At 41.6% G+C, this 26,712-nt stretch overlaps 2 protein-coding genes across 5 annotated transcripts in view; both read left to right on the top strand.

The window, feature by feature from the left end:
• LOC139760490 (GMP reductase 2-like) overlaps nt 1-24,900 on the top strand; it is an 88,658-nt gene extending 63,758 nt beyond the window's left edge. For 2 of the 3 annotated variants that reach the window (XM_071683774.1, XM_071683775.1), the window contains exons 6-7: nt 9,586-9,788; nt 24,442-24,900. In XM_071683774.1, coding sequence (XP_071539875.1) covers nt 9,586-9,788; nt 24,442-24,646 — 408 coding nt within the window. In that variant the 3' untranslated portion in view covers nt 24,647-24,900. Of the gene's footprint in view, nt 1-9,585; nt 9,789-23,091; nt 23,135-24,441 lie in introns of those variants that run through there. The other variant, XM_071683776.1, reaches the window with a different exon arrangement.
• On the top strand, nt 9,797-19,120 carry LOC139760492 (uncharacterized). Of its 2 annotated transcripts, none has more exons than XM_071683778.1 (2): nt 9,797-17,178; nt 17,558-19,120. In XM_071683778.1, exons 1-2 carry the CDS (start codon nt 17,006-17,008, stop codon nt 17,868-17,870), a joined length of 486 nt encoding a protein of 161 aa, XP_071539879.1. In that variant the 5' UTR covers nt 9,797-17,005; the 3' UTR covers nt 17,871-19,120. Both variants share the same exon structure in this region, with proteins under 2 accessions (XP_071539879.1, XP_071539880.1).
• Nucleotides 24,901-26,712: the final 1,812 nt, after the last annotated feature.

Raw genomic sequence — 26,712 nt, 5'->3', positions numbered from 1 at the left:
ATGTGAGAAATACTTAGAAAAGCAAATGGATTTGTATGTAGCATTTATGGATCTGGAGAAGGCATATGACAGAGTTGATAGAGATGCTCTGTGGAAGGTATTAAGAATATATGGTGTGGGAGGCAAGTTGTTAGAAGCAGTGAAAAGTTTTTATCGAGGATGTAAGGCATGTGTACGTGTAGGAAGAGAGGAAAGTGATTGGTTCTCAGTGAATGTAGGTTTGCGGCAGGGGTGTGTGATGTCTCCATGGTTGTTTAATTTGTTTCTGGATGGGGTTGTTAGGGAGGTGAATGCAAGAGTTTTGGAAAGAGGGGCAAGTATGCAGTCTGTTGTGGATGAGAGAGCTTGGGAGGTGAGTCAGTTGTTGTTCGCTGATGATACAGCGCTGGTGGATGATTCATGTGAGAAACTGCAGAAGCTGGTGACTGAGTTTGGTAAAGTGTGTGAAAGAAGAAAGTTAAGAGTAAATGTGTATAAGAGCAAGGTTATTAGGTACAGTAGGGTTGAGGGTCAAGTCAATTGGGAGGTAAGTTTGAATGGAGAAAAGCTGGAGGAAGTAAAGTGTTTTAGATATCTGGGAGTGGATCTGGCAGCGGATGGAACCATGGAAGCGGAAGTGAATCATAGGGTGGGGGAGGGGGCGAAAATTCTGGGAGCCTTGAAGAATGTTTGGAAATCGAGAACATTATCTCGGAAAGCAAAAATGGGTATGTTTGAAGGAATAGTGGTTCCAACAATGTTGCATGGTTGCGAGGTGTGGGCTATGGATAGAGTTGTGCGCAGGAGGGTGGATGTGCTGGAAATGAGATGTTTGAGGACAATATGTGGTGTGAGATGGTTTGATCGAGTAAGTAATGTAAGGGTGAGAGAGATGTCTGGAAATAAAAAGAGTGTGGTTGAGAGAGCAGAAGAGGGTGTTTTGAAATGGTTTGGTCACATGGAGAGAATGAGTGGGGAAAGATTGACAAAGAGGATATATGTGTCAGAGGTGGAGGGAACGAGGAGAAGTGAGAGACCAAATTGGAGGTGGAAAGATGGAGTGAAAAAGATTTTGAGTGATCGGGGCCTGAACATGCAGGAGGGTGAAAGGCGTGCAAGGAATTGAGTGAATTGGAACGATGTGGTATACCGGGGTTGACGTGCTGTCAATGGATTGAACCAGGGCATGTGAAGCGTCTGGGGTAAACCATGCAAAGTGTGTGGGGCCTGGATGTGGAAAGGGAGCTGTGGTTTCGGTGCATTATTACATGACAGCTAGAGACTGAGTGTGAACGAATGGGGCCTTTGGTGTTTTTCCTAGCGCTACCTCGCACACATGAGGGGGGAGGGGGTTGTTATTCCATGTGTGGCGAGGTGGCGATGGGAACAAATAAAGGCAGACAGTATGAATTATGTACATGTGTATATATGTATATGTCTGTGTGTGTATATATATGTGTACATTGAGATGTGTAGGTATGTATATTGTGCATGTGTGGACATGTATGTATATACATGTGTATGTGGGCGGGTTGGGCCATTCTTTCGTCTGTTTCCTTGCGCTACCTCGCTAATGCAGGAGACAGCGACAAAGCAAAATAAATAAATAAATAAATAAATAAATAAATATATATATATATAATATATATATATATATATATATATATATATATATATATATATATATATATATATATATATATATATATTTTCCAAAGGAAGGAACAGAGAAGGGGGCAGGATGAGGCTGTTCCCTCAGAGGCCCAGTCCTCTGTTCTTAACGGTACCTCGCTGACGCGGGAAATGGCGAATAGTATGAAAAAAAAAGAAAATATATATATATATATACACTTACATATATATACGAACAAAGTGCATAGGAACGTGCACCTTCATAGAACATATAAACCTCCAACAGCCAGGATTGAACGCGGGACCCCTGTGTAACAGGCGGGAATGCTACCACTAGGCTATGGGCCCATATCGTAGCGGTAGCATTCCTGCCTGTTACACAAAGGTCCCGGGTTTGATCCTGGCTGTTGGAGGTAAATGCAAGAGTTTTGGAAAGAGAGGCAAGTATGAAGTCTGTTGGGGATGAGAGAGCTTGGGAAGTGAGTCAGTTGTTGTTCGCTGATGATACAGTGCTGGTGGCTGATTCATGTGAGAAACTGCAGAAGCTGGTGACTGAGTTTGGTAAAGTGTGTGGAAGAAGAAAGTTAAGAGTAAATGTGAATAAGAGCAAGGTTATTAGGTACAGTAGGGTTGAGGGTCAAGTCAATTGGGAGGTGAGTTTGAATGGAGAAAAACTGGAGGAAGTGAAGTGTTTTAGATATCTGGGAGTGGATCTGGCAGCGGATGGAACCATGGAAGCGGAAGTGGATCATAGGGTGGGGGAGGGGGCGAAAATTCTGGGGGCCTTGAAGAATGTGTGGAAGTCGAGAACATTATCTCGGAAAGCAAAAATGGGTATGTTTGAAGGAATAGTGGTTCCAACAATGTTGTATGGTTGCGAGGCGTGGGCTATGGATAGAGTTGTGCGCAGGAGGATGGATGTGCTGGAAATGAGATGTTTGAGGACAATGTGTGGTGTGAGGTGGTTTGATCGAGTGAGTAACGTAAGGGTAAGAGAGATGTGTGGAAATAAAATGAGCGTGGTTGAGAGAGCAGAAGAGGGTGTTTTGAAGTGGTTTGGGCACATGGAGAGAATGAGTGAGGAAAGATTGACCAAGAGGATATATGTGTCAGAGGTGGAGGGAACGAGGAGAAGAGGGAGACCAAATTGGAGGTGGAAAGATGGAGTGAAAAAGATTTTGTGTGATCGGGGCCTGAACATGCAGGAGGGTGAAAGGAGGGCAAGGAATAGAGTGAATTGGAGCGATGTGGTATACCGGGGTTGACGTGCTGTCAGTGGATTGAATCAGGGCATGTGAAGCGTCTGGGGTAAACCATGGAAAGCTGTGTAGGTATGTATATTTGCGTGTGTGGACGTATGTATATACATGTGTATGGGGGGAGGTTGGGCCATTTCTTTCGTCTGTTTCCTTGCGCTACCTCGCAAACGCGGGAGACAGCGACAAAGTATAATAAAAAAAATAAAAATATATATATATATATATATATATATATATATATATATATATATATTTTTTTTTTTTTTTTCAGACTATTTGCCATTTCCCGCGTTAGCGAGGTAGCGTTAAGAACAGAGAACTGGGCCACTGAGGGAATATCCTCACCTGGCCCCCTTCTCTGTTCCTTCTTTTGGAAAATTAAAAAAAAAATTGAGAGGGGAGGATTTCCAGCCCCCCGCTCCCTCCCCTTTTAGTCGCCTTCTACGACACGCAGGGAATACGTGGGAAGTATTCTTTCTCCCCTATCCCCAGGGATATATATATATATATATATATTTTTTATTTTATTATACTTTGTCGCTGTCTCCCTTGTTTGCGAGGTAGCACAAGGAAACAGACAAAAGATTGTCCCAACCCACCCACATACGCATGTATATACATACACGTCCACACATGGACATATACATACCTATACATCTCAACATTTACACATATAAACACACACAGACATATATACATATATACACATGTACATATATACACATGTACATAATTCATACTGTCTACCCTTATTCATTCCCATCGCTACCCCACCACACATGAAATGACAACCCGGGTTCCTTCCCTCTCATGTGTGCAAGGTAGCACTAGGAAAAGACAACAAAGGCCACACTCATTCACACTCACTCTCTAGCTGTCATGTATGATGCACCGAAACCACAGCTCCCTTTTCACATCCAGGCCCCACAAAACTTTCCATGGTTTACCCCAGACGTTTCACATGCCCTGTTTCAATCCACTGACAGCACATCGACCCCGGTATACCACATCGTTCCGATTCACTCTATTCCTTGCACGTCTTTCATCCTCCTGCATATCAAGGCCCCAGTCACTCAAAATCTTTATCACTCCATCTTTCCACCTCCAATTTGTTCTCCCACTTCTTGTTCCCTCCACCTCTGACACATATATCCTCTTTGTCAATCTTTCCTCACTCATTCTCTCCATGTGACCAAACTATTTCAAAACACCCTTTTCTGCTCTCTCAACCACAGTCTTTTTATTAGCACACATCTCTCTTACCCTTTCATTACTTACTCGATCAAACCACCTCACACCACATATTGTCCTGAAACATCTCATTTCTAGCACATCCACCCTCCTCCGCACAACTCTATCTATAGCCCATGCCTCACAACCATATAACATTGTCGGAACCACTATTCCTTCAAACATGCCCATTTTTGCATTGAGAGATAACGTTCTCATCTTCCACACATTTTTCAACGCTCCCAGAAAATTCGCCCTCTCCCCTACCCTATGACTCACTTCTGCTTCCATGGTTCCATCTGATGCCAAATCCACTCCAAGACAACTAAAACACTTCACTTCCTCGAGTTTTTCTCCATTCAAATGTACCTCCCAATTGCCTTGTCCCTCAACCCTACTGCACCTAATAACCTTGTTCTTATTCCATTTGCTCTCAGCTTTCTTCTTTCACACACTTTACCAAACTCAGTCACCAGCTTCTGCAATTTTTCACCTGAATCAGCCTCCAGTGCTGTATCATCAGCGAACAACAGCTGAATCACTTCCCAAGCTCTCTCTCATACACAACAGACTGCATACTTGCCTCTTTCCAAAACTCTTGCATTCACCTCCCTAACAACCTCATCCATAAACAAATTAAACAACCATGGAGACATTACGTACCCCTGCCGCAAACCAACGTTCACTGAGAACCAATCACTTTCCCCTCTTCCTACCATACACATGCCTTACATCCTTGATAAAAACTTTTCACTGCTTCTAGCAACTTGCCTCCCACATCATACATTCTTAATACCTTCCACAGAGCATCTCTATCAACTCTCTCATATGCCTTCTCCAGATCCATAAATGCTACATACAAATCCATCTGCTTTTCCAAGTATTTCTCACATACATTCTTCAAAGCAAACACCTGATCCACACATCCTCTACCACTTCTGAAACCACACTGCTCTTCCCCAATCTGATGCTCTGTACATGCCTTCACCCTCTCAATCAATACCCTCCCATATGATTTCCCAGGAATACTCAACAAAGTTATGCCTCTGTAAATTTAGCACTCACCTTTATCCCCTTTGCCTTTGTACAATGGCACTTTGGAAGCATTCCGCCAATCCTCAGGTACCTCACCATGAATCATACATACATTAAATGACATTACCAACCAGTCATCACACATTCACCCCCTTTTCTAATATATTCCACTGCAATACCATCCAAACCTGCTTCCTTGCTGGCTTTATCTTCCACAAAGCTTTTATTACTTCTTCTGTTTACCAAATCATTCTCCCTAACCCTCTCAATTTGCACACCACCTCGACCAAAACTTACTCCATCTCCTTTTCACATCACCACTACTTGTTATCACCTTCTCATTAGCCCCCTTCACTGATGTTCCCATTTGTTCCCTTCTCTTACGCACTTTATTTACTTCCTTCCACAACACTTTTTATTCGCCCTAAAATTTAATGATACTCTCTCACCCCAACTCTCATTTGCCCTCTTTTTCACCTCTTGCACCTTTCTCTTCACCTCCTGCCTCTTTCTTTTATACATCTCCCGGTCATATGCATTATTTCCCTGCAAAAATCATCCAAATGCCTCTCTCTTCTCTTTCACTAATAATCTTACTTCTTCATCCATCCACTCACTACCCTTTCTAATCTGCCCACTTATCACGCTTCTACAGCCACAAGCATCTTTCGCGCAAGCCATCACTGCTTCCCTAAATACATCCCATTCCTCCCCCACTCCCCTTATGTCCTTTGTTCTCCCTTTTCCCATTCTGTACTCAGTCTCTCATGGTACTTCCTAGCACAAGTCTCCCTCCCAAGCTCACTTACTCTCACCACTCTCTTCAACCCAACATTCTCTCTTCTTTTCTGAAAACCTCTTCAAATCTTCACCTTCGCCTCCACAAGATAATGATCAGACATCCCTCCATTTGCACCTCTCAGCACATTAACATCCAAAAGTCTCTCTTTCACATGCCTATCAATTAACACGTAATCCAATAACGCTCTCTGGCCATCTCTCCTAATTACATACGTATACTTATGTATATCTCTTTTTAAACCAGGTATTCCCTATCACCAGTCCTTTTTCAGCACACAAATCTACAAGCTCTTCATTTCCATTTAGAACACTGAACACCCCATGTACACCAATTATTCCCTCAACTGCCACATTACTCACCTTTGCATTCAAATCACCCATCACTATAACCCGGTCGCTTGCATCAAAACTACTAACACACTCACTCAGCTGCTCCCAAACACTTGCCTCTCATGATCTTTTCTCTCATACCCAGGTGCATATGCACCAATAATCACCTATCTCTCTCCATCCACTTTCAGTTTTACCCATATCAATCTAGAGTTTCCTGTTTTACACTTTATCACATACTCCCACCACTCCTGTTTCAGGTAGTGCTACTCCTTCCCTTGCTCTTATCCTCTCACCAACCACTGACATTACTCCCAAGACAATCCCAAACCACTCTTCTCCTTTACCTTTCAGCTTCGTTTCACTCAGAGTCAGAGCATCCAGGTTCCTTTCCTCAAACATACTACCTATCTCTACTTTTTTCTCATCTTGGTTAAATCCACAGACATTTAGACGCCCCAATCTGAGCCTTTGAGGAGGATGAGCACTCCCCACGTGACTCCTTCTTCTGTTTCTCCTTTTAGTATGTTAAAATACAAGGAGGGGAGGGTTTCTAGCCCCCCCGCTCCCATCCCTTTTAGTCGCCTTCTACGACACGTGGGGAATGCGTGGGAAATATTCTTTCTCCCCTATCCCCAGGGATATATATATATATATATATATATATATATATATATATATATATATATATATATATATATATATATTTATTTTGTTTTTTATATTTATTTTGCTTTGTCGCTGTCTCCTGCGTTTGCGAGGTAGCGCAAGGAAACAGACGAAAGAAATGGCCCAACCAACCCAGCCCCATACACAATGTATATACATACATGTCCACACACGCAAATATACATACCTATACATCTCAATGTACACATATATATACACACACAGACACATACATATATACCCATGCACACAATTCACACTGTCTGCCTTTATTCATTCCCATCGCCACCCAGCCACACATGGAATACAATCCCCCTCCCCCCTCATGTGTGCCAGATAGCACTAGGAAAAGACAACAAAGGCCCCATTCGTTCACACTCAGTCTCTAGCTGTCATGCAATAATGCCCGAAACCACAGCCCCCTTTCCACATCCAGGCCCCATACAACTTTCCATGGTTTACCCCAGACGCTTCACATGCCCTGATTCAATTCACTGACAGCACGTCAACCCCAGTATACCACATCGATCCAATTCACTCTATTCCTTGCCCTCCTTTCACCCTCCTGCATGTTCAGGCCCCGATCACACAAAATCTTTTTCACTCCATCTTTCCACCTCCAATTTGGTTTCCCACTTCTCCTCGTTCTCTCCGACCTCCGACACATATATCTTCTTGGTCAATCTTTCCTCACTCATTCTCTCCATGTGCCCAAAACCATTTCAAAACACCCTCTTCTGCTCTCTCAACCACGCTCTTTTTATTTCCACACATCTCTCTTACCCTTACATTACTTACTCGATCAAACCACCTCACACCACACATTGTCCTCAAACATCTCATTTCCAGCACATCCACCCTCCTGAGCACAACTCTATCCATAGCCCACACCGCGCAACCATACAACATTGTTGGAACCACTATTCCTTCAAACATACCCATTTTTGCTTTCCGAGATAATGTTCTCGACTTCCACACATTCTTCAAGGCTCCCAGGATTTTCGCCCCCTCCCCTACCCTATGATTCACTTCCGCTTCCATGGTTCCATCCGCTGCCAGATCCACTCCCAGATATCTAAAACACTTTACTTCCTCCAGTTTTTCTCCATTCAAACTTACCTCCCAATTGACTTGACCCTCAACCCTACTGTACCTAATAACCTTGCTCTTATTCACATTTACTCTTAACTTTCTTCTTTCACGCACTTTACCAAACTCAGTCACCAGCTTCTGCAGTTTCTCACATGAATCAGCCACCAGCACTGTATCATCAGCGAACAACAACTGACTCACTTCCCAAGCTCTCTCATCCACAACAGACTTCATACTTGCCCCTCTTTCCAAAACTCTTGCATTCACCTCCCTAACAACCCCATCCATAAACAAATTAAACAACCATGGAGACATCACACACCCCTGCCGCAAACCTACATTCACTGAGAACCAATCACTTTCCTCTCTTCCTACACGTACACATGCCTTACATCCTCGATAAAAACTTTTCACTGCTCCTAACAACTTGCCTCCCACACCATATATTCTTAATACCTTCCACAGAGCATCTCTATCAACTCTATCATATGCCTTCTCCAGATCCATAAATGCTGCATACAAATCCATTTGCTTTTCTAAGTATTTCTCACATACATTCTTCAAAGCAAACACCTGATCCACACATCCTCTACCACTTCTGAAACCACACTGCTCTTCCCCAATCTGATGCTCTGTACATGCCTTTACCCTCTCAATCAATACCCTCCCATATAATTTACCAGGAATACTCAACAAACTTATACCTCTGTAATTTCAGCACTCACTCTTATCCCCTTTGCCTTTGTACAATGGCACTATGCACGCATTCCGCCAATCCTCAGGCACCTCACCATGAGTCATACATACATTAAATAACCTTACCAACCAGTCAACAATACAGTCACACCCTTTTTTAATAAATTCCACTGCAATACCATCCAAACCTGCTGCCTTGCCGGCTTTCATCTTCCGCAAAGCTTTTACTACCTCTTCTCTGTTTACCAAATCATTTTCCCTAACCCTCTCACTCTGCACACCACCTCAACCAAAACACCCTATATCTGCCACTCTATCATCAAACCCATTCAACAAACCTTCAAAATACTCACTCCATCTCCTTCTCACATCACCACTACTTGTTATCACCTCCCCATTTGCACCCTTCACTGAAGTTCCCATTTCCTCCCTTGTCTTACGCACTTTATTTACCTCCTTCCAGAACATCTTTTTATTCTCCCTAAAATTTAATGATACTCTCTCACCCCAACTCTCATTTGCCCTCTTTTTCACCTCTTGCACTTTTCTCTTGACCTCCTGTCTCTTTCTTTTATACATCTCCCACTCAATTGCATTTTCTGCAATATACTATATATGTATATATGCATTTATTTATTAATAATAACCCCAGTAGCTCCAAGGCTGCATTACTTTCAGTAATAGGGAAATGATGGACTCCTTGGGAGTGAGAAGTTCTTCAACAAGACTGTATTTCTGATGATCAGCCTTGCCAGATGCAGATGGAGTCCAGTAATACCAGTATATAGAAAGACGGATATACAGTATTTGGCCTAAATGGAGTACGTTTTGCTTAAGTTTTCCCTTTCCCTGTAATTCTCAGGATGGTGGCTGCACATGTCCTGGAGATATTGCCAAGGCTTTCGGTGCCGGAGCAGATTTTGTTATGATGGGTGGAATGTTGGCCGGCCATGATCAGTCGGGAGGAGAAATGATAGAACGTAATGGAAAGAAGTGGAAGCAGTTCTATGGCATGTCAAGTGCAACAGCAATGCAGAAGTATTCTGGTGGAGTAGCTGAATACAGGTATGAAAATGAGTTATTTATGACTGTATAGTGAATTATGAAATCACTGCATACTCCTCCCTTACATCTCACATCACATACAGAATAAATCTTGTTAAATCTTGCTAAACAAGTTATCATAGACATTATATACCAGATCAAAGCAGTTAGTGTGTATGAAAGTTTTTGTGTGTTTCTTGCCCAACAAAATGTCATAGACAATATATCCCAAATCAAGGCAGTTGGTCTTTTAGCAAGTTTTTGTCTGTGATCATATCCCCTCTATTTTTGTAGGCAGTCTGTTGAATTTCTTTTCACCACACTCAGTACTTCCTTACTAAGCTTGATCTACTTTTATATTGTTGTTCTTTTAAAAGTATATCTTCATATTTTGAACTTATTTTCATGTTTTGCCCTAGTTGATCAGTTCCTCCCTATTTCTTACAACTTTGCCTCATTATTATTGAAAGATTCTCTTAGAACCTTAGATCTAATCATGTCTCCCTTTGTCCTTCATTCCGATGTGGGCAAGTTTATTGACAATATTATTTAAAAAGAATGTGTATAACCCCTTTGCTAACCCCAAATTAAGAGCATTACAGTTCTATTCCATCGATGTAGTACCACTGAACACAGTCAGTACCACTTGTTGGAGGGGATATTAGATGCTGTCAATTATTTGGTGATTACTGGGTTAGGAAATGACAAGTGCATGCCAAAGGTTACTCTGCCTATTAGTAAAGGTGGGCACTAAAGCGATAATCTAATAACAGATAATTATTGAATTATTGGGGATAGGGGAGAAAGAATACTTCCCACGCATTCCTCACGTGTTGTAGAAGGTGACTAAAGGGGACAGGAACAGGGGGCTAGAAACCCTCCCCTCCTTGTATTTTAACTTTCTAAAAGGAGAACAGAAGAAGGAGTCATGCAGGGAGTGCTCATCCTCCTCGAAGGCTCAGATTGGGGTGTCTAAATGTGTGTGGATGTAACCAAGATGAGAAAAAAGGAGAGATAGGTAGTATGTTTGAGGAAAGGAACCTGGATGTTTTGGTTCTGAGTGAAATGAAGCTCAAGGGTAAAGGGGAAGAGTGGTTTGGGAATGTCTTGGGAGTAAAGTCAGGGGTTAGTGAGAGGACAGGAGCAAGGGAAGGAGTAGCACTACGCCTGAAACAGGAGTGGTGGAAGTATGTGATAGAGTGTAAGAAAGTAAACTCTAGATTGATATGGGTAAAACTGAAAGTGGATGGAGAGAGATGGGTGATTACTGGTGCATGTGCACCTGGGTATGAGAAGAAAGATCATGAGAGGCAAGTGTTTTGGGAGCAGCTGAGTAAGTGTGTTACTAGTTTTGATGCACAAGGCTGGGTTATAGTGATGGGTGATTTGAATGCAAAGGTGAGTAATGTGGCAATTGAGGGAATAATTGGTGTACATGGGGTGTTAAGTGTTGTAAATGGAAATGGTGAAGAGCTTGTAGATTTATGTGCTGAAAAAGGACCGGTGATTGGGAATACCTGGTTTAAGAAGAGAGATATACATAAGTATACGTATGTAAGTAGGAGAGATGGCCAGAGAGCGTTATTGGATTATGTGTTAATTGATAGGCACGCGAGAGAGACTTTTGGATGTTAATGTGCTGAGAGGTGCCACTGGAAGGATGTCTGATCATTATCTTGTGGAAGCAAAGGTGAAGATTTATAGAGGTTTTCAGAAAAGAAGAGAGAATGTTGGGGTGAAGAGAGTGGTGAGAGTAAATGAGCTTGGGAAGGAGACTTGTGTGAGGAAGTACCAGGAGAGAATGAGTACAGAATGGAAAAAGGTGAGAACAAAGGACATAAGGGGAGTGGGGGAGGAATGGGATGTATTTAGGGAAGCAGTGATGGCTTGCGCAAAAGATGCTTGTGGCATGAGAAGCGTGGGAAGTGGGCAGATTAGAAAAGGTAGGGAGTGGTGGGATGAAGAAGTAAGATTGTTAGTGAAAGAGAGAGGCATTTGGATGATTTTTGCGGGAAAATAATGCAAATGACTGGGAGATGTATAAAAGAAAGAGGCAGGAGGTTAAGAGAAAGGTGCAAGAGGTGAAAAAGAGGGCAAATGAGAGTTGGGGTGAGAGAGTATCACTAAATTTTAGGGAGAATAAAAAGATGTTTTGGATGTAAGTAAATAAAGTGCGTAAGACAAGGGAATCAATGGGAACTTCAGTGAAGGGGGCTAATGGGAAGGTGATAACAAGTAGTGGTGATGTGAGAAGGAGATGGAGTGAGTATTTTGTAGGTTTGTTGAATGTGTTTGATGATAGAGTGGCAGATATAAGGTGTTTTGGTCGAGGTGAAGTGCAATGTGAGAGGGTTAGGGAGAATAATTTGGTAAACAGAGAAGAGGTAGTAAAAGCTTTGCGGAAGATGAAAGCCAGCAAGGCAGTAGGTTTGGATGCTATTGCAGTGAAATTTATTAAAAAAGGGGGTTACTGTATTGTTGACTGGTTGGTAAGGTTATTTGATGTATGTATGATTCATGGTGAGGTGCCTGAGGATTGGCAGAATGCTTGCATAGTGCCATTGTACAAAGGCAATGGGGATAAAAGTGAGCGCTCAAATTACAGAGGTATAAGTTTGTTGAGTGTTCCTAGGAAGTTATATGGGAGGGTATTGATTGAGAGGGTGAAGGCATGTACAGAGGATCAGATTGGGGAAGAGCAGTGTGGTTTCAGAAGTGGTAGAGGATGTGTGGATCAGGTGTTTGCTTTGAAGAATGTATGTGAGAAATACTTAGAAAAGCAAAGAAAAAGCAAATGGATTTGTATGTAGCATTTATGGATCTGGAGAAGGCATATAATAGAGTTGATAGAGATGCTCTGTGGAAGGTATTAAGAATATATGGTGTGGGAGGCAAGTTCTTAGAAGCAGTGAAAAGTTTTTATTGAGGATGTAAGGCATGTGTACGTGTAGGAGGAGAGGAAAGTGATTGGTCCTCAGTGAATGTAGGTTTGCGCCAGGGGTGTGTGATGTCTCCATGGTTGTTTAATTTGTTTATGGATGGGGTTGTTAGGGAGGTGAATGCTAGAGTTTTGGAAAGGGGCAAGTATGCAGTCTGTTGTGGATGAAAGAGCTTGGGAAGTGAGTCAGTTGTTGTTCACTGATGATACAGCACTGGTGGCTGATTCATGTGAGAAACTGCAGAAGCTGGTGACTGAGTTTGGTAAAGTGCGTGAAAGAAGAAAGCTTAGAGTAAGTGTGAATAAGAGCAAGGTTATTAGGTACAGTAGAGTTGAGGGACAAGTCAATTGGGAGGTAAGTTTGAATGGAGAAAAACCAGAGGAAGTGAAGTGTTTTAGATATCTGGGAGTGGATTGGCAGCGGAATGAATCATGGAAGCAGAAGTGATTCATACGGTGGGAGAGGGAGCGAAAGTTCTGGGAGCATTGAAGAATGTGTGGAAGTCGAGAACATTATCTCGGAAAGCAAAAATGGGTATGTTTGAAGGAATAGTGGTTCCAACAATGTTATATGGTTGCGAGGCATGGGCTATAGATAGAGTTGTGCAGAGGAGGGTGGATGTGCTGGAAATGAGATGTTTGAGGACATGTGCTGTGAGGTGGTTTGATCGAGTAAGTAATGTAAGGGTAAGAGAGATGTGTAACAATAAAAAGAGTGTGGTTGAGAGAGCAGAAGAGGGTGTTTTGAAATGGTTTGGTCACATGGAGAGAATTAGAGGAAAAATTGACCAAGAGGATATATGTGTCAGAGGTGGAGGGAACAAGGAGAAGTGGGAGACCAAATTGGAGGTGGAAAGATGGAGTGAAAAAGATTTTGAGTGATCGGGGCCTGAACGTGCAGGAGGATGAAAGGCGTGCAAGGAATAGAGTGAATTGGAATGATGTGGTATATCAGGGTTGACGTGCTGTCAATGGATTGAACCAGGGCATCTGAAGCATTTGGGGTAAACCATGGAAAGTTCTGTGGGGCCTGGATTTGGAAAGGGAGCTGTGCTTTCGGTGCATTATTACATGACAGCTAGAGACTGAGTGTGAACGAATGTGGCCTTTGTTGTCTTTTCCTAGCGCTACCTCACGCACATGAGGGGTGAGGGGGTTGTTATTTCATGTGTGGCGGGGTGGCGATGGGAATGAATAAAGGCAGACAGTATGAATTATGTACATGTGTATATATGTATATGTCTGTGTGTGTATATATATGTATACATTGAGATGTATAGGTATGTATATTTGCGTGTGTGGACGTGTATGTATATACATGTGTATGTGGGTGGGTTGGGCCATTCTTTTGTCTGTTTCCTTGCGCTACCTCACTAACACAGGAGACAGCAACAAAGCATGAATAAATAAATAAATTTTTTTATCAGACTATTATTGGAAGTTAACTTCCATAATTGTTATCGGACCAGTTAACTTTCTATAAGTCAATTTTTTGTCTGATAATGTCCGTTAATTTTTTGTTTGATAAAATTTTTATCATTTTACGGTCTTTTTAGGTTCTTCGGGTCTTCTTTTTTATGTTCTTCACTATAACTTTTATTCTTTGTTAATCCTATGTCTTGTAATAGGAAAGTCTAAACTATAATTGGTTATATAATTGATATACTTTGTTGTCCATTCTGCTTGTTGTCATTTACATGTATGTATACATGTCACATGTTATATAAATAAAATATATAGCTCAGATATATTGTTTATTTGTTTCACATATCCAACATAATCATGCAATGATTAATTTTTATCATTTCTGTATTGTGATGAAAATTATATTGTTAATTTGTCTATGGATGGGGTGGTTAGGGAGGTAAATGCAAGACTTTTGGAGAGAGGGGCAAGTATACAGTCTGTTGTACATGAAAGGGCCTGGGAAGTGAGTCAGTTCTTGTCTGCCAATGATACAGCTTTAGTGGCTGATTTGTGTGAGAAACTGCAGAGGTAGGTGACTGATTTTGGAAAAGTATGTGAAAGAAGAAAGTTGAGAGTTGGTTCAGCAGGGCTGAGGGACAAGTTGATTGGGATGTAAGTTTGAATGGAGAAAAATTGGAGGAAGTAGTGTTTTAGATATCTGGGAGTGGACTTAGCAGCAGATGGAATCATGGAAGTGGAAGTGAATCACAGGGTGGAGGAGGAGGCGAAGGTTCTGGGAGCAATGAAGAATGTGTGGAAGGAGAGAACATTATCTTGAAGAGCAGAAATGGGTATGTTTGAAGGAATAGTAGTTCCAACAATGTTATATGGTTGTGAGACATGGGTTATAGGTAGGGCTGTATGGAGGAGGGTGGATGTGTTGGAAATGAAATGTTTGAGGACAATATGTGGTGTGAGGTGGTTTGATTAAGTGATGTAAGGGTAAGAGAGATGTTTGGAAATAAAAAGAGTACAGTTGAGTGAGCAGAAGAGGGTGTGTTGAAATGGTTTGGACCTATGGAGAAAATGAGTGAGGAAAGATTGACAAAGAGGATATGTGTGTCAGAGGTGGAGGGAACAAGGAGAAGTAGAAGACCAAATTGGAGGTGGAAAGATGTAGTGAAAAACAGAGCGATTGGGACCTGAACATACAGGAGGGTGAGAGGCATGCAAGGAATAGAGTGAATTGGAACAATGTGGTATACCAGAGTCAACGTGCTGTCATTGGACTGAACTAGGGCATGTGAAGTGTCTGGGGTAAATCACTGAAAGGTCTATGGGGCCTGGATGTGGATAGGGAGATGTGAATTTGGTGCACTACACAACAGCTGGAGACTTGAGTGCGAATAAATGGACCCTTTTTTGTCTGTATTCCTGATGCTACCTCACTGAAGCAGGGGATAGTGATGCTGTTTTCCTGTGGGGCGGGGTAGCAACAGGTATGGATGAAGGAAAGTAAGTATGAATATGTACATGTGTATGTATGTATTGCCTGCATATGTGTATGTATGAATATGTTGATATGTATATATACAGAAAGGATCACAGTTTTGCGCGTGATCAAGATATTCCTATGAGTCCGTGTTTCATTTTCCCCATGGACTCATAGGAGTGTATGTACATGTATGTATATGTGCGTATGTGGGTGTTATGTACTTAAATGTGTATGAGTGGATGGGCCATTCTTCGTCTGTTTCCTGGCACTACCTCGCTGACATGGGAAACAGCGATTATGTATAATAAAATATAAAAATAATACAAACAAACATTAAAATCAGATTAATCTTTGCCTTACATTTTATGTTAGTAACAGTTCAACCACCTAAAATGCCATTACTGAGTCCCTCTCAGATCCCAGTTCTAACTGTCCCAGTCCCCCCTCCCTTCCCTCCCCTATACTGTTCCCGTACTGAACAGGTGCAGTGCAAGGTTACAGGCAGAAGTGGATGTGTCTATGGATCTTGTTGGTTGTCAGTTGCCAGTTATCTGGCATGGAAGAAATTCTATTAAGATTCATAAACTTTGTAATTATTATGCGTAAAGCTAAACGAAATACTTTAAAAAAAAATTACAGATATAGGCTGTTCTTTTTTTCTCAAATAAAAAGGACAGACCTAGCAACCCTATCACACACTGTGGATTTGGCAGTAGCTGGTAACGCTGTTTAGTATCATCGTCAACTTGACAGCATTCAGTTCTCTAACCTCTCTTACACTCTGGTCTCCACAAGTTAACTAACAACAGTGCATGACTACAATGGACCATGGTCCATGGAACACCAAGACAAAGTTCTCAACATTGAGACTGCCTCTGTCTCAGGCACTTCTGAGTCTCAGCCTGACTCTGTATATGGAGAAGACTTCTCAGCCATCTGCCAGCCAGGTCGCTGCCAACCAGGACCAGGAGCCTTTCCAAAACCCCTGGCCCCACCTGAAGTGCTATTTTAAGCTCAGCCATCAGGACAAGGACAACAACAAGGTACTCTATTTGGAGTGCAAAAAATGGCACCTGACCAAGAAAATTGTCAGAGGCCATGTCACCAGCATTAATAATTTGAAGTCCCACATCAAGATGACTGTCATCCTTAGCCATCTAGTTTGAGAAGATCAAGGCTGGCTCTGTCTGTGGCAAGCACTGCCACCACCACTCCTCTAGTAGCAGCAGCAGCGTGCACATCTCTGACACTGCCACCCCCAAGCTGCCTGCCAAGAAGGTCTGGCAGCCTGCCATCCACGAGGCCCTGGGTTCTGCCAGCACTGGCACTGCCGTACGCCAGTCCAGTTTTGACGAAAAGATTGTCCATCTTTTCATCAACAACATACTCCCACTCCACATGGATGAGTTTGAGGAGTTTGTTGACCTGATCAGGACCCTCAACTCAACAAAGGTCAGCATGTCCCACTGCCCTCTGGGCAAGCACATTGATGACAAACAACAGGCAGTCAAGGAGGCCCCCATTAACACTTGTGATGGGCTGACATACTTGGTGACCACTCCTCGCAACAGGTAATTATCATTTATTCATTTATCTATAAATATTCATTGTACTAAGTAGTACATTTAATGTAGTTAGTAGAGTAAGTAATTTTGCACATAGAGTGAAAATCACTGTTTGTTTTTTTTTTTATAAAAATTGGTGGAAACTGAAATTGTTGAATTTTCAAATGTTGAAATAAAATTTGATGATCACTTAACCATTAACCAGTACTAATCACAAATCCATAATGTAGTACATTAATGTTTCTTATTATAATAATTTGCATAAATTAAACAACTTTCATTTTAAAATGTTTAAAGTAAAACTTAATCATCAGTGTATTATTCAGTAATCACTTCATCAGTATTGTACAGTGTATTACTCAATAATCACTAAACTTTGTTTCAGATCTTTCCTCGGCATGACAGCTAACTGGATTGACCCAGTCACCAGGGCCAATAAGCATGCTGTCCTCACCTGTACCCTTCTGACTGGTCACCACACTTATGGTGTCTTAATGGGGGCTATGGTACAGGTCCACAAGTGCTTCAACATTCAGGACAATACCAACAATGGGTCAAACTTCATGAAAGCGTTTTCACCCAGTATGGTGGCCAGGTGTACCTGTTGCCTGACTTCAGTGATGTTGGCAGACTGCCTGAGGCTGACTCAGACAACAAAGACGACACGGCTGATGGTGACAATACCATCAACGATGTAACCCTTAGTGAACTCCTTGGTGAGGAACACAAGCACCCCAGTCTACCAGTCCACGAGGTGTGTGGCTCGCACCTTCAATCTGATGGCCTCTTTGGACTTGGGGGAGGACCTCCTCAAGCAGAGGGGCTCTGCCATCACTGCCCTCAACAAGAAGGCCCATGGCATGGATAAGGCATTTTTCAATGCCCAGGAGAGGAGTCCTCACACCAGCGATGCCATTGAGAAGGCATTGGGCAAGAGACTGGTGGTCCTTGGCGAAGCAAAGTGGAATGCCTTGTTTGACTCAATCATTGTCCTCAACAACGTCCTGGCCACCAAGAAGGCTGAGCTCAACAGGTTCCTTAATCGCATGGAGAACCTCTCAGCCTTCAATGACCAGAGGATAGCCTTCCTGAGGGAGTGGGCCTAAGTCATGTCCCATGTGGCTATCACCAGGGGGAGAAGAACGCCTACCTTGGAACTCTCTTTTCCACAGTGGCCATCAACCTCATGAAGCTCCAGGATGTGAGGAAAAGCTTGGCCGTCTGTAAGCAACTGGTCGAAGCCCTGGTAGCAGCCATCTCTTCCTGGTTTAACTATGACCTTAACAACCAGGACTGCCAGCTGGCAGCTGCCTTCCACCCAAAGTTCCAGTTCCACTGGCTGCACAGGTTCACAGCAACTTAACAATGTCTATCAAGGCCACCATGGAGGACAAGATCAAGAGAGCACTGAGGGACTGGAATGGTGACAGCACTACCCGCTCCAGCAACAGCATCATGCAGTCACTTCCGTGCATGCCTGATGACCTCTTCTCTGGGTGGATTGCCACTGGCTTAAGTACCAGTGTCAAGCAGATGGCCAAGAAACTTGTCACCTGGCTGGACACTGATGGGAAGGAGGGCATAGCTGACTTTGACTTCATGGGAGCTGGAGTCTTCACCGACCTCTTTCTGAAGTACATGCCCATTCCATCCTTTGCTGTAGTGGAATGGACATCCTGAGGCCCAAGAGGTCAAGAATGTCAGCTGGGTCTAACTTTGAGAAGTTGGCCTTCCTGAAGGGCAACCAGCACATAGTGTGAGTGTGTGACTCATAGACCCTAAAAAGACTCATTGTTATAACGTGATGATTATATCATCTTAAGTTGTCAGTAATTAGTAATTACTATTTTTTTACATTTTAAGTTGACTCATTGTTAATTCTGAGTTTAAATATAAATAATGTAATGTACAGTATGCTTGATAGTTTAATAAATGTACTTAAATTTCAGACTTACCTTTCAGTTCCTGCTGCAATAACTATCTGGTAAAACAAAAGTACATGATATTGGTTAGGTAATAAGGTTTTCAAAAACTATATTTTTTAATAAAAATTTAAAAAAAATGATGAAGCAAAAGTTGCAAAACTTGTAAAAATGGCTACTTATTCCTGGATAAATAAGCCTTTTCTGTGGGTTTTGAAGCTTTTTTCCTTGTTTTTGTTAAGATTTCTATTAAAAAGTTATCATTATCGAATTATCATTAACTTCCGATGATTAGGCATTAAAATTATCAAATTATCGATATCGGACTTAAAAATTGGGGTTATCAGATTACCATTATAGAAGTTAACTTTTTAGTTATCAGTGCACAACATTGCCTATTACAATTGTTAAGCATTATGGAAAGCAAAAGGAACAGCCTAATTTTAGTAGTGCAACCTGCTCATTAACCCTGTAGAAGCCCATCATCAGTGATGAGCATTACAAGTGCTGAAAATCATGAAAATGAAAGACGAAGTTGAGAATTCTGTTGCATTTAACCCTTGCAGAACAGAGCCAGGAAATCTAAGTGGCATTCCTAGGATGACGGGGGCTATTAAAAAATTAAAAATAATTTTTTGGGTATTATTGGTTAAAGAAACATTAAAGAAAAATGGGTAAGATAACATCTTTCTTTATAAGTATTTAAGCTTGGAGTGCCAGCTGGGTAAGTGCTTGACTGGTTGATTACTCTTTCTAGACACTATTTACCTTTCTATATCTCTGATGCCCATTCTCTTTGGGAATGCCTTCAAGAGGGATGGCCACAGCAAAAGAATCTCCATAACTGGTGAACTCCTGTGCCACTTCTTATCCTTTTAGTGCCTCACCCTTAACAGGCCACTGGCATAGGGCAACTCTAGTGCAGTGTTTCCAGAGGCTCCTACCTAATGTTCCTAACAGCTACTTTTACCTGATATTCCAATCTACTGCTTCTACCTAATGCTCCCACCTAAATGTTCCTACTTACTGCTTCTATTTATCGCTCTTACCATTTTGTCAAAAGGAAGGGTTACCACATAGCACTCACTAGAGAAAAATCTAGAGTTATGTTTGTGGAGAGAATGCCAGCAGTCCACATGTGGGTAAATCAGAAAGAAAAGACAGCTACCTGGGTCATAGGAGTGCAACATGACAACCAATGAAGTGGTGACCAGTACTACACAGCCATCACTAGCCCTCCCAATACCCATGCAGGTAGTGTTTGTATGTTTCTTTCTGCTGTATTATTTCCCACACATCACACATTCATTGTCCATTCATATGAAACGAATTATACAGAAAAATCATACAGAAAGTTTTACTAGCACCATAGTAACCTCTGACCACATGTTAAGTACATATTTTTCTGATATTTACACTCATGCTCACTAATACTTGCACTAATATACTGTGCTGTGGCATCATCATAACCAATGAGATTAGGAGGTGCTGCTGTTGCAGCAGAGAGCTCAATGAATGGGAAAAGTTAGAATTCAGTGCCTTAAGGGGATATTCTAAATATCCACATTTCACCCTGCCTTCTCAGAGAAGTGTCCTCAATAGTTCACTCTTTGGTGTTGCCCAACTCCATCAGGGCTGTAGTTTTTAAAACATACAAACACTTAAGGTGTACTGCAATTATTAGTTTTTAGACAACCTTAGAGCCTTGCTGCCTCTGGGAAACATTGTCCTGGAGTCACCCTTTGCCAGTGGCCTGTCAGGGATGAGGCAATAAAGGAAGAGAAGCAGCGCTGGAGTCCACCAGCTATTGCCGGGGAGTAAAATGGATGAGTGATTAAGGGGATGACTGTATATGGTAATGGGATGACTGGTTAATGACTGATTAGAGTAAAAAGGAGGTAATTTTTGGAAGAAATAGGTTATAGTTCGAATGAGCTGGGGATTGGGGAAACCCATATCCTTGGGTAGGGTGTATGGAGTGAAAATGGTGTAAGACGAAGACCACCTGTGAAGTGGGAAAATAGAGTGGAAGAGTACTGAAGGGAGAGAAATTGTGGAAGAATGCATTAAATGGTATATGACAAGTTTCTTGCTTACCTTCATTTTATGTCCTCTGGTTGCTCTATCCTTACAGCTCTCAAAGAACTGTTCTCATCATCAGTCTGTTCTATACACTGTTATCAGGTAACCCCTCACTCTTCATTTCCAAGGTGGGCAGATTTACTAGTGATGTGGCTGTAATGTGAAAACACTTTTGAACTTGTTTTTGAGTTCCTAATATATCCGTACATAACATTCAACTATTTTTCCCTTGATTCCCATAATCTTAGTAGCTGCTCTTTCTCTAACAAATTTATGGAAAAGTTATGGATTTTCAGCTGCTTTAGTCACAGTACTTTTTCAAAATTTCTGTTCCGTCTTTCTTATTCCTTTATGCCTTGCATAAGCTGGCTGTTTGGAGTGTTGCCCATCCCTCTGCTGCTGCACATCTCAAAACTCTCTTGCTCATAAACACCTTTGATTAAAGCATTCTTCTCTTAACATTGCTCTGTATTTGAGGCTAGAGGTACATGTTTTCCCACTCTACAATAAATTTCACAGGACCTTTCACTACTATACTCTGGTTCCTGGCTACAGAATGCCTTTCCCAATTTATATTACCATAGATATGGTTGAACTCTTTGTAGTGTCCACGATTGTATCTCCTCTTCATTTACTACATAATCAGCCTTAAGCAGTACATAATAATTTTTTCGAGGGGTGTATCATTCATATTTTCAAAATCCATGCGAGTCTGTGAAGATAAGGTCTACTAATGAGGGTGAATCAGTCCCTCTCATCCTAGTGTGTGCTCAGTGACTTGCTGGTGTAGTAACTTGTCCTGTACACACCCCTTATAATTGAAATCTGTTATCATTAAAATTCTTTGGGGAGTATTATGCATATATTATCAACACCATTATGCTCCTCTCCCATCATGTATTGCCTAAATGGGCCATCTACTTCCGTTTCCTGAAATTTAAGGTGATATCTTATTAGAAGAGCCAGACTTCCTCCTCCTTTATCATCTCTTTCTCGTCTTACTATGATGTAGACCCCTAAACAGAAAAGATGAGCTCTTATCTCTTTAGTAAGCTTTGTTTCCACAGCTCCAACAGAATCAGGTGCGTTTTCCCTCATGCAGCTCTTAAATTCCAGGCCTTTACCATAACTACAAATTCATCAGCATTTGTTTTCAGTACTTTTAGTCTGATTTTACTATTGACTAGTGTTCCAGACCTCTTGGCGAACACTGGCGGGGGTGCTTTGTCATCGAATTTGATGTCTTCCAATTCTTGCCTTCTTACTGCTGTCACATCCCCCTTGATGAAAACTGCCGATTCCTCATCTTTTGATTTCTTAGCCTATCCTAGTATGGCTAGATGACTGCAAATCAAACATAGCCATAATTAGTTATCCTTTAAGTCTTGATCACAACCACAAATTCTTTCCTTTTCACCGAGACTGCATCTGATAATTCTTTTGCCTTTAGGAACTCTTTAGTGAGCATATAATCTTCACCTCCCTTTTCTTCTATGTGTTGTATGTTCTTCTTCCAGTCCAAAAATAATCAGATTTACATTTGTTGAGTTCCTGGTTAACTAATCCTCCTAATTCAGTTGCCATCCACTTAAATTAGCTAAGTCCATCAGTTTTGGTCCAGCAACCTCTGATTCTCAGGTTAACTCTGTACAGTATCCCCAAAAAGCCTTGTTTGTCAACCCCACTTATTTTCAAAGGTAATGGCACACTTACATTTTAGTACTTCGTCATCTCTCCTCTTGCCTTGATTACCATCTGTAGATATCTGGGAATGGAATGGCAAGTTTCCTGAAGTATTCTGGGTCAATAGGGTTTTGATCTAAATGAGGTGAGGCATTGAAGAGGTATTAGAGTAAGCAGCCACCTGATAGTTAATTCTAGAACTTTCACATGTACTTATATTTTTTGCTTCCAGGCAAGAATGTGGGCTTTCTCCTTCTTAGACAGGTAAGAGCCAACCATCTTGAAGTAAAGATGAAAGAAATACAGTGCCCAGAAGAGGAAGTTTCTTAATGAATTGGCAGCTAAAAAAAAAAAAAAAAAAACTTCCGTAATGATAGCCTAGGGCACACTGAAACAGGTTCCCAGAGCTCACATCATTAGAAACACCAGTCTTGGCAAACAGATACAGGATGACTTCCCTTAAGAGTATCATATACTTGTACCCACAATGAACCTTAGCCGTGTATTGCCTTTGAAAATATATAGGGAACAAGGAAAGCTTTTTGTGGACACCAGTATTTCTCTCTCTCTGTTTTTTTCTGATATATTGGACCATAAATTTTACTAAATGTTCTGACTTTAACAGTACATACTGTTCTATCCACTGCTTTACTCTGCTTTGGGTACTTCAGCTTCAGTGTCCCCAGATTCCTGTCTTACTGCAGTCAGCTTGCTCACAGTCTGTTGCCAAGCCCCAGAAATTGCATCTCGCAACCCCACAGTTTTAAAAATACCCATACTCAGTGTTATGTGTGTATGTGTTTGAGTGAATTATTGGTATGAAAACAAATGGCATTAGAATTGCATCTCGCAACCCCACAATTTTAAAAATACCCATACGCAGTGTTCTGTATGTATGTGTTTGAGTAAATTATTGGTATGAAAACAAACGGTATTAGAATTGCAACTGGAGGCCATAATCAGGCTTGAAGTGGAGAGACAAAGAAAACACACCTAACACTAACTTACAAGATGGAAACATTCAAAACAGTAAATGTATTTAGGACATAATAAATATGAGGGAAAATAACACAAGAAAAAGAAAGTGTCCCCATTGCAAACAAAATTGATGTTGTGGAATCTACACATATAAGTCTTGAGCATAGTTAACAGTCCCACACACTATTCCCACACTAAGAAAAATAGCCATAAAAAAGCAGAAAAATCTGAAGTAAAGGGGAATAGTCTCTTGATCACTGTAGGCTGAAAGTGAGTAGACAAACAATACTGAGGCTTGCTCTTATATTTCTTGTGAGACTGGATGGCAGAGCTGCCTTAGAAGTGAAAGAATTGGCACACTTTATAAATTGTACGTGGAAGAGCTTGAATGTACTTTGTAATCTCAGGAGAGTGCAATCCAGTTTCCCTAAAGAGGTTGCCCTGGATTGTCTTTAGTTACAACCACTCCTCCATGACAAAGAGCATATAATCATTCAGGACTGTCTTGGTTTCAGATAGTTTTATGTTAGCTAAACAAAGTTTATGTTGTGTCAAGAGATACAGTAAGAAATGTAACTATAAATTTACTATTTCTCTCCCACAGAGCAAGTGAAGGAAAATCTGTAGAGATCCCATACAAAGGAGATGTAAATGGCACCATTCTAGACATCCTGGGTGGTTTGCGATCTGCATGTACCTACACAGGAGCTGGTAAACTCAAGGAACTACCAAAACGTACCACTTTCATCCGTGTTACTCAGCAGACTAATGAAATTTTTGCTGGACTTCAGTCAGGGAAAGACTCATGATTGTGGATACTGATGTTAGTATAATAAAAGCTCTGATGTTAGTTTTACTCTGGATTCTACTTCTTACAGTTTTGAGTTTGACAGGAAGCTGCAGATGAGCATCTCTCCAGTCTTACCCATACATTGAGCTGACTTGTATAATCAAACTAAAGACCAAAATAATGAATATGCAGTGACCTCTAGTTCACCCAAAAGGACCAGTTACTCACTGTGAGCTCATTATAAATAATTTGAATACAAGATCTTTAAATTCATTTGTGTTTCTGAAACCCAGTATCAGATGGCATCACCTTTACTTCTTGACCCTTTACCTCAGCATGAGTTTTTTTCTTTTAACTCGTTTCTAAAATATCAATTTTTTGTGCAAGGGCAAAGGGAAATGCTTAAATCCACTAGGGACATCTGCTATGAAAACTTAGTCACAAGTTGTAGAATGCTTTTTGTCTCTGAGGAACTAACAGGTATGGATCATTCATCATCTCTAGGCAAAGTTTGTTTATTCTAGGTTAGTAACTGTCTGTCCTTCCCAGATCATCTAGTGCTACCACCTTATCAGTTGGTGGAAGATATCAGTCCACCAATTAATCAAAATATCATAAGAGGTGATTGGGAGTAGAGTGATCCTTATTATTTCTAAACTGGTAGCAAAGATTGGAAAACAAAAAAGCTTAGGAAATTAGTGAATGAGGTGGATAAAAACTTTGTATGCAGATGTCACTAACTAGCCAGGTAAGTGATCCTCATCCTTCACCAACATAATAGATGGTCTGTTATGCCACCAAATCTGGATGTGGATAGGGAACTGAGGTTTTGGTGCACTACACATGACACATAGAGACTGAATGTGAACAACTGTGGCCTTTTTGTCTGTTTTCCTGGCACTACAGAGAAGGGGGTGGATATTCCCTCTAAGACTCAGTCCTCTGCTCTTAACGCTACCTCGCTAATGCGGGAAATGGCAAATATGTATGAAAAAAAATGTTTGTGTGTGTGTGTGTGTGTGTGTGTGACTGAGAGAGCAGAAGAGGGTGTGTTGAAATGGTTTGGACACTTGGAGAGAATGAGAGAGGAAAGATTGACAAGGAGGATATAGGATATATGTGTCAAGAGGTGGAGGGAACAAGAAGAAGCGGGAGAGCTAATTGGAGGTGGAAGATTGGAGTGGAAAAGATTTTAAGCAATCAGGGCCTGAACGTACAGAAGGGTGAAAGGCGTGCAAAAAATAGAGTGAATTGGAACGATGTGGTATACTAGGGTCGATGTACTGTCAATGGACTGAACCAGGGCACGTGTAGTGTCTAGGGCAAACCATGGAAAGTTTTGTGGAGCCTGGATGTGGAAAGGGAGCTGTGGTTTTGGTGCATTACACATGACAGCTAGAGACTGAGCGTGAATGAATGTGGCCTTTTTTTTGACTGTTCCTGGTGCTACCACACTGGAAGTGGGGGGGATGCTATTTCGTGTGTGGTTGGGTGGCGACGGGAATGGGTGAGGGCAGCAATGATGATTATGTGCATGTGTATGTATGTATATGTCTGTGTATGTATATGGTGAAATGTACTTGTGCGTGTGTGGGCATTTATGTATATACTTGTGTATGTGGGTGGTTTGAGCCATGCCTCGTCTGTTTCTTGCGCTACCTTGCTAACGCAGGAGACAGCGGTTAAGTATAATAAATATAAATATGTATATGATGATGATCTCACTTGTCCATGATGATAGTATGAAGTTGAAATCGCACTTCATTTCCAACACATCCACCCTCCTCCACACAACCCTATCTATAGCCCATGCCTCACAACCATATGATATTGTTGGAACCACTATTCCTTCAAACATACCCACTTTTGCTCTCTGAGATAACGTTCTCGCCTTCCACACCTTCTTCAACGCTCCCTGAACCTTCACCCCCTCCCCCACCCTGTGACTCACTTCCGCTTCCATGGTTCTATCCGCTGCTAAGTCCACTCCCAGATATCTAAAACACTTCCTCCAATTTTCCTCCATTCAAACTTACAACCCAATTAACTTGTCCCTCAACCCTACTGAACCTAACAACCTTGCTC

Source organism: Panulirus ornatus, chromosome 37 (assembly GCF_036320965.1).
Source record: "Panulirus ornatus isolate Po-2019 chromosome 37, ASM3632096v1, whole genome shotgun sequence".
NCBI lineage: Eukaryota > Metazoa > Arthropoda > Malacostraca > Decapoda > Palinuridae > Panulirus > Panulirus ornatus.
This window is presented reverse-complemented; position numbering and strand designations above follow the sequence as displayed.

Bases quoted from the DNA above. Each gene is read 5' to 3' on its own strand.
- LOC139760492 (XM_071683778.1), top strand. From the start codon at position 17,006: ATGGATGAGTTTGAGGAGTTTGTTGACCTGATCAGGACCCTCAACTCA. The intron at 17,179-17,557 runs GTAATTATCATT...ACTTTGTTTCAG, and splicing joins GTGACCACTCCTCGCAACAG to ATCTTTCCTCGGCATGACAG.